We start from the raw sequence: 6,848 nt of genomic DNA, 5'->3' as shown, positions 1-6,848 counted from the left end.
CCTTGTTATTCAGTACAGGACTCCTGCCCGCTGAAGACTACCACCTACAGTTAAGGCAGGTTTTACCATCTCAGCTAACCTAACCTAACCTAGACAATCCTTCACAGGCATGCCCAGAGGCTTGTTTCTTTGGTGATTCTAAATTCTGTAAAGTTGGCAATCAATAAATATTATCTGTCATACTGACCTTCTGAAGTTTACACAAGGTTTTGAAAGTGTAGTATTTCATGCAGTGTCTGACTCATAGAAAATGCCTGAACACATTGACATGATCTTATTGCTTCTAGGTTAAGAACATAAACCCAGGACTTGTTCTATCAGAATCTGAATCCTCCTGAAAGCTTCAGCTTTGGAACTCCAAGAATGAGTGGGATTAGTTTTTCTACCAGACTTACCAGTCAAGGTCTCTAAAGAGAAGTGAGTTTACAAATCTAATAAGGAATACATCTTGAGCATTTGTACAAGTACCCAACTATCTCTGTCTTCCACCTCTCATTTAATTCCCGAAGTCACCTGGGAGGTATGTATTATTACATTTAAAACCGAGAAAATTGCAACTCAAAGGGGCTAAGTTATAAATAAGCTTAAGGTAGGCTACACTCTTTGAATGTCAGCCTTTGTGATTATGAAACACACTCTTTCCACTCCCTAATGCTACCTCAGTGTTCCTGGGATGGATATTTCTTTTATTGCTTGAGTAGCATACATGTGTAAGGATGCACAATGTCAAGTTCCTTGCGTTCCACTAAAATTTAAATGTAGAGTGCTGCTCATTGAGTATTCAGAAAAATCCAACTTTTGTTGGTTCAACATATTACTTGAATTTTTCAGAAAATCATGTTCTTTACTGGAATCCTGAATTTAGTAGCATTGGTTTATTGTCTTCCATATATTTAAGTGAGTTGGACAAAGGACATTGACTGTATACTGCTCATGATTGAATGTGACCAGAAGATGACAAATGGGCAGAGCTGCTTGGCTGAAAGATTTTCACATGGTCTTTGAGATGCAGGTGATATGGTAGTTCTAAGAAGCACCCCTCAATGACCATGGAATATACACCTGGCCTAATTCTGCTTGCTGGGGCCAGATGCTACCTGCAGTCTTCACCATGTGTGAACACCACTGATATGAACTCCACAGGAAGTTATGACCTCATTCTGCTGCCCTGCCTCTGGTTACGCAGACAGGCTGTTTTTGAAAGTAAACAAGCAGGGCTGCGGGGCTGACTTTCCCAAGAATGATATTCTGTGCTATTCTAGGAAACAACTGAAAGATCCAGAGGCCACCAATGAGCAAAGTCCTCTGTGGATGCCTACACACAGGCGGGATGTGGGCAGCTTCCATCGGACGGGAAGACTGGATTGCCTTTGTCAAGCAATTTCTGCACCTGTTGACATTCTGACTGAACTTTCAGCTGAAGGACTGCTCAGTCTGGATTGCTGCACTGTTGACTACAGGGAAGCTTCAGATTTCAGTAATTATTCTGTCGTTTATCAGTTGGGAGAAGAGTCTGGGGACTCCCTGTGGAGGAGTTACATATGAGAAGGTTATATTTCAGAACAGATGCATGTGTCGCTTTGAGGGAACTGGTAGACAGAGTCTGTTTCCATTGAAAAGTTTCTGGAGCTGTTAACACAAGTTGTTTTCACAGTTACTAATCCTTTATCAACTGTCATTATGCTTTGTCTACACAGCTGCATACATTTGTAAGACAAAACAATAAGACCTTGCTTTCTGCTGCAGAAGGTCTTGGCTTAAAAGTAAGCTTACTGCTTGGGTGAAACTAAGAGTAATCTGGGTGAGGCATGTTTATATGACATTGATAAAAAGTGAAAACTACATGGGACATGGGACATGCTAATATGTTTGACTGCGAACAATATTATCTTATGATCCAAACAGGTGATTTTTAAAAAATGTGTGCTTCGATTTAGAGTTCTTCCAGGGGATGCCAGAAGCTTCTCTGGTCATCTTTAAAAAGCTCTTATAAGCTGGGGTATAAAATTTCTGAAAAGGTTTGTACATACATTATTGAAATAATCTATTTGGAGTTCTAGAATTGGCATGATTGATTTATTGCCTTATGCTTCCATTACTAATATCATGTTTATAGAAAGCATGGGCAGAGCTCCCTAATAAGAAAAGACTGCAGTCTCACCTTTAAAGGCTGTTAGGGCACTGATATAAAGAATGTTGAATAAGTACTGCAAGACAGTGCAATTTGATGGGCGGTAACTGGTCAAAGTTTACATAATTTACACACTTTGATGTGTGCTTAATTTGTAGTTGAAAAAGTGAATTGTACCTCCATAAGAACAGAGTTTTGCAATCTGCCCAGTGTTATGCTATTTGTAGCTCAGGGCAGCTTATGCTCTTTAGGAATGTCCAAGCTGATAGCCACCCCAAAGAGCACAGGCCCTCTCTATGGCCACTTGTCAGTAGTTCAAGTTGTTAAGCAAAAAGACAGGCACTGATACCCAAGTGCTGTTTGCTACTTGATAAGGAAGCTGCTTTCTGCTGGATACTTTAATTACATACAAGTTTGTTCAAGGGCTCTAGAACTAGGCATTTTTAAGATTTCTTATTTTATTCTCATTATTTTATCTGGATGACAAATCAACCTTTGAAGGTGTTGCTTTCCCCCCAAAACGTTGTCCTTATTTACAGAATATTCAGATTTAAAGAATGAGACAATGGAAAATAGAATTAGAAGTCTTTGAAGCAGACTCCACCTCACTGAAGCCCCACAATCTGGTCTGCTGTCTTCAATCCTGATTCTCTGTACTATTTCAGCAAACAAATCTGACTAGTGCAATTAGTAGATGCCATCTGTTTTGGCATCATTTTTCTATTTTTAATATATAGTCCATCTTTTTTTTAAAAACATCTTTTGCAGAAAAATCTGTGAAGTCTGAACAAGAGGCCTTCCCAAGATGTACCGAGTCTCTCAACTGATGTCGACACCAGTAGCAAGTAAACGCAGAACTGCTCTGTGCAATTATCTTTGAACGATTAGAGTCCTCTCAGTAATTTCCTTGCTTTGATTTTGCTGATACTCAGACCATTAACCATCTGTCAGTAGCTTGTGCTTCTTAAATACCAGTTTGTGCTTTGGCAATGATTTCCACTTCATTTTTTTCCTTGAGAGAAATGTGATATTTTTTTTTTCCCTTTTAGGATTAAAAAAAAAAATCACCGTTTCTTAGATGCCTGTGCATAAATATGAAAGGAAACTGTTTATCATATACTATTAAGATGCAAAACTGTCTCTAAAAATGCTGGAAGATTTTGATAGCTACTTGCAGAAAATAAGGGCGTTGTTAAAACGGTAGTGGTTTCAAGTCTCTTCCTTCCTCTTCTTATTTTTCTCCCCAAACCCCATTTCTAACTCTTGGTAACACACCCTCGGTTTTCTCTTAATAAACAACTACCCCAAGCTGACAGCTTAAATGCCTTGCTTTGTTGTAGGTAGTAACTGTCAGTAAGAAAATAAAGTTACACTGAGCTGGGCTGTTAGAAATCTTGACACCATCGCTGCTTGTCATAAAATTCTGTGATATGTTTAAAAGATTCATCACCTGCAACCTTCTCCCCAAGTGAAGGACGTTGTCATGCCTATGGTTAAAGCCAGAATACATGAGTGGATCTTTTTCTTTAATGAAGACTTCATGGGCCTCAGGTCTTTTAGAATAACATTTAAAAAAATTAAACTCAAAACCCAGGGCTGGGGGCAATAGCTCTGTCAATAAAGTGCTCACCATACCAGCACAGCACAAGGACGTGAGTTTGGATCCCAAGCACCCACGTAAAGAGCTGGGCATGATGGTGTGCACACACAATCCTACTGCTGGGGAGGCAGTCTAGTTGAATTGGCGAACTACAGGTTCAGTGAGAGACCCTGTCTCAAAATATAGGGCGGAATATAACAGAGAAAAACATCCAACATCAACTCTCTGGCCTCTACACACATGTGCACACACGTGAATGCTCACCTGTACATACATGCACACATACACTCATATACAAGAAATCAAAACTTTATTTTCCCTCCTTACTAATGCCTTCTGCTCACTACAGTATAAACATCTTAAAAAACACTACTGAGGAAGATCTTGGCCAGTGATTGCATTTTGTACATTAGGGAGTAAGCTACAAACATTGAGTGATTGATTTTGGTTTCCTACAACTTCATGCAAGATCCATTCTCCCTTCCTTTAATAAGCTCAATTTGATGATATGATTTATCACCCTATACCAAGGAGCATGTCAAACACTTTGGAGTGTGAGAAGGAACAGAAGACAGGCATCTGTAGATTATTTCATGTTTCCCATAGGGGATTGTTGACAAGTTGGTAGATTCTATTCACATCTGCTCACATGTCACCTCTGTTGTTGATCATACATGTTGTTGAGATGTTGAAAACTTAGTTTTCATGTTCTTATCAGATTCCTCTAGGTCAGACAGAGGACTTGGTGGAGAGCTGTCCCCCACGTGCATTTTCCCAAGGTACGTCATGGGGCTTTTCTCAGTTAAATCAAACTCCCTTCCTGTACATCTGATTTTTATCCTGATTTAAAAATCTTTTATCCATCATCCGGGCTTGGTGTGGTTATATATTTTCAATCTCATGCATTAACAGACTAAAAATGCCTAGTCTAAGGATGGCTTCTTTTTCTTTTTATTGTGAGTGTGTGACTATACAGGCAGGGATAAAGTGTTTCTTTTTTGAATGGAGAAACTAAATCAAATACTTAGAGACTGTTGTTCTGTTAAATTTGCCTTCTTATCACATTTTACAAGAGCCACAGTATTCACCAATGCACAAGATGGCCACATTTCATCTTCCACAAAACAAGTAGATTCTGCCGTTTTTGTTCAATATCATGATAGAATCTCCCTTTATTTTTCTTTGTGGACTTCCATCCATCTTTCATTCATTCTATGGGCATCGATTGCAATTTCCTCCAGCGTTTTCTGAAATGTGCCTTCAGTACAAAGGCTCAAACACTTATATTAGAATTTTCCCATACTGTGAATTTTAGGCCTCCTGACACCACATTCCATATGAGTCAGCTAGGGATGCACAAGCAGAACATGTAAATTCATACTCTGTGGTCAAACTGATTTAACTAGAGTTGCATCCCAGCTCAGTTACGCACTATGTAAATATTCAAGTAATTTGTCCTTCTGAATCTTCATAATGATACTTAGCTTTTAAGGAGATCTATGAAGAGCAGACAATGTAAAACAATTGGGGCCAGACCCACAGTGCATGTTCAATATATAATATCCATTAAGTAATATTTCATTAATAACAAGAGCATATATTAATTGTTCATAGACTTTAAAATGGAAAAAAAGTTACAAATTCAGTGATGCCTGGAGGAATATATAGAAAGGAATGAGACACATTTTTACAATCTTTCAGTGTATGAATAATTATAATTTTAAAGGGCTATAGTGGGGTTGTCTCTTCGCCAACACTGACCAGTCTGTGTTATCTTAGGAAGCATAACTCTTCCAGGACCTGGTTAATCATCATTCAAGACAAGAAAGGACTTGGTCTTTGGACAGTAGAGCTAGTAGGTGGTTGTATGTGAGACTGGGTTTCTGAAACCCATTGCAAAGAAAGAACCTATTGAGAATCAATCAGCTGCTACAATTCTTCTGGCATATTTGAAGTGTAGAAGTAGTTTTATTAACCATTGAAAATATTTGATATTACTGAGAAGACTCTTAATATAATGTTGATGTTACAAAAGCATTTGCATTTAATTTTCAATAAAGAATATTGAGGAAAAATTAAGGATATCAGAGAGAGAAAGTGCCCAGGGGTTAGAGAAACTTTAATTGATAATTATCAAAGATTGAAACTCAGAAATTAGAGTGCAAGTAGAAATACAGGCCTAGAGTTCAGCAGTCCCCTAAGTGCTCAGTGAATTATAGGTACTCCATTAATTCTTGAGGAGGCAAAATGATAGGGAGGGAAAAGCCTAGGGTAGGAGGCAAAAGACAGAGATTCATATCTCACCTCTTCCCCTCAGTAGCATTAAGGTCTTGAACAAGTAATTTCTTACTGGGGTCTCTTTTTTATCAGATCCCTATCTATCTATCTATCTATCTATCTACCTATCTATCATCTATCTATCTACCAATCTATCATCTATCTATCTACCAATCTATCTATCATCTATCTATATCTATTTATCTATCATTTCTCTGTCATGTCTATCATCTATCTATCATCTATCTATCGTCTATCTATCATCTATCTATCTATCTACCAATCTATCATAATCTATCATCTATCTATCTATCTACCAATCTATCTATCATCATCTATCATCTATCACTATCTATCTATCTATCTATCTATCTATCTATCTATCATCATCTATCTATCATCTATCTATCTATCATATCTATCTCTATCATCTATCTATCATCTATCATTTATCTATCTATCTATCATCTATCTGCCAATCTATCTATCATCATCTATCATCTATCTATCATCTATCTATCTGCCAATCTATCATCTATCTATCTACCAATCTATCTATCATCATCTATCATCTATCTATCATCTATCTATAATCTATCTATCTATCTACCAATCTATCATCATCTATCATCTATCTATCATCTATCTATAATCTATCTATCTATCTACCAATCTATCATCATCTATCATCTATCTATCATCTATCTATAATCTATCTATCTATCTACCAATCTATCATCATCTATCATCTATCTATCATCTATCTATAATCTATCTATCTATCTACCAATCTATCTATCATCATCTATCATCTATCTATCATCTATCTATCTATATATC

The 6,848-nt window shown here is 37.4% G+C and overlaps 1 protein-coding gene across 4 annotated transcripts in view; it reads left to right on the top strand.

The window, feature by feature from the left end:
- The first annotated feature begins 1,227 nt into the window (after nucleotides 1-1,227).
- Tmem71 (transmembrane protein 71) overlaps nucleotides 1,228-6,848 on the top strand; it is a 38,691-nt gene continuing 33,070 nt past the window's right edge. For 3 of the 4 annotated variants that reach the window (XR_003851113.1, XM_029568361.1, XM_029568363.1), the window contains exons 1-3: nucleotides 1,228-1,477; nucleotides 2,900-2,976; nucleotides 4,450-4,510. Coding sequence is in view for 3 of the 4 variants with exons in the window: in XM_029568361.1 (XP_029424221.1) it covers nucleotides 2,937-2,976; nucleotides 4,450-4,510 (101 nt within the window). In the remaining variant the exon portion in view is untranslated. Of the gene's footprint in view, nucleotides 1,550-2,899; nucleotides 2,977-4,449; nucleotides 4,511-6,848 lie in introns of all 4 variants that reach the window. The other variant, XM_029568362.1, reaches the window with a different exon arrangement.

This window comes from Nannospalax galili, unplaced genomic scaffold (assembly GCF_000622305.1).
Source record: "Nannospalax galili isolate Female #2095 unplaced genomic scaffold, S.galili_v1.0 scaffold620, whole genome shotgun sequence".
In the NCBI taxonomy this organism is placed as follows: domain Eukaryota; kingdom Metazoa; phylum Chordata; class Mammalia; order Rodentia; family Spalacidae; genus Nannospalax; species Nannospalax galili.
This window is presented reverse-complemented; position numbering and strand designations above follow the sequence as displayed.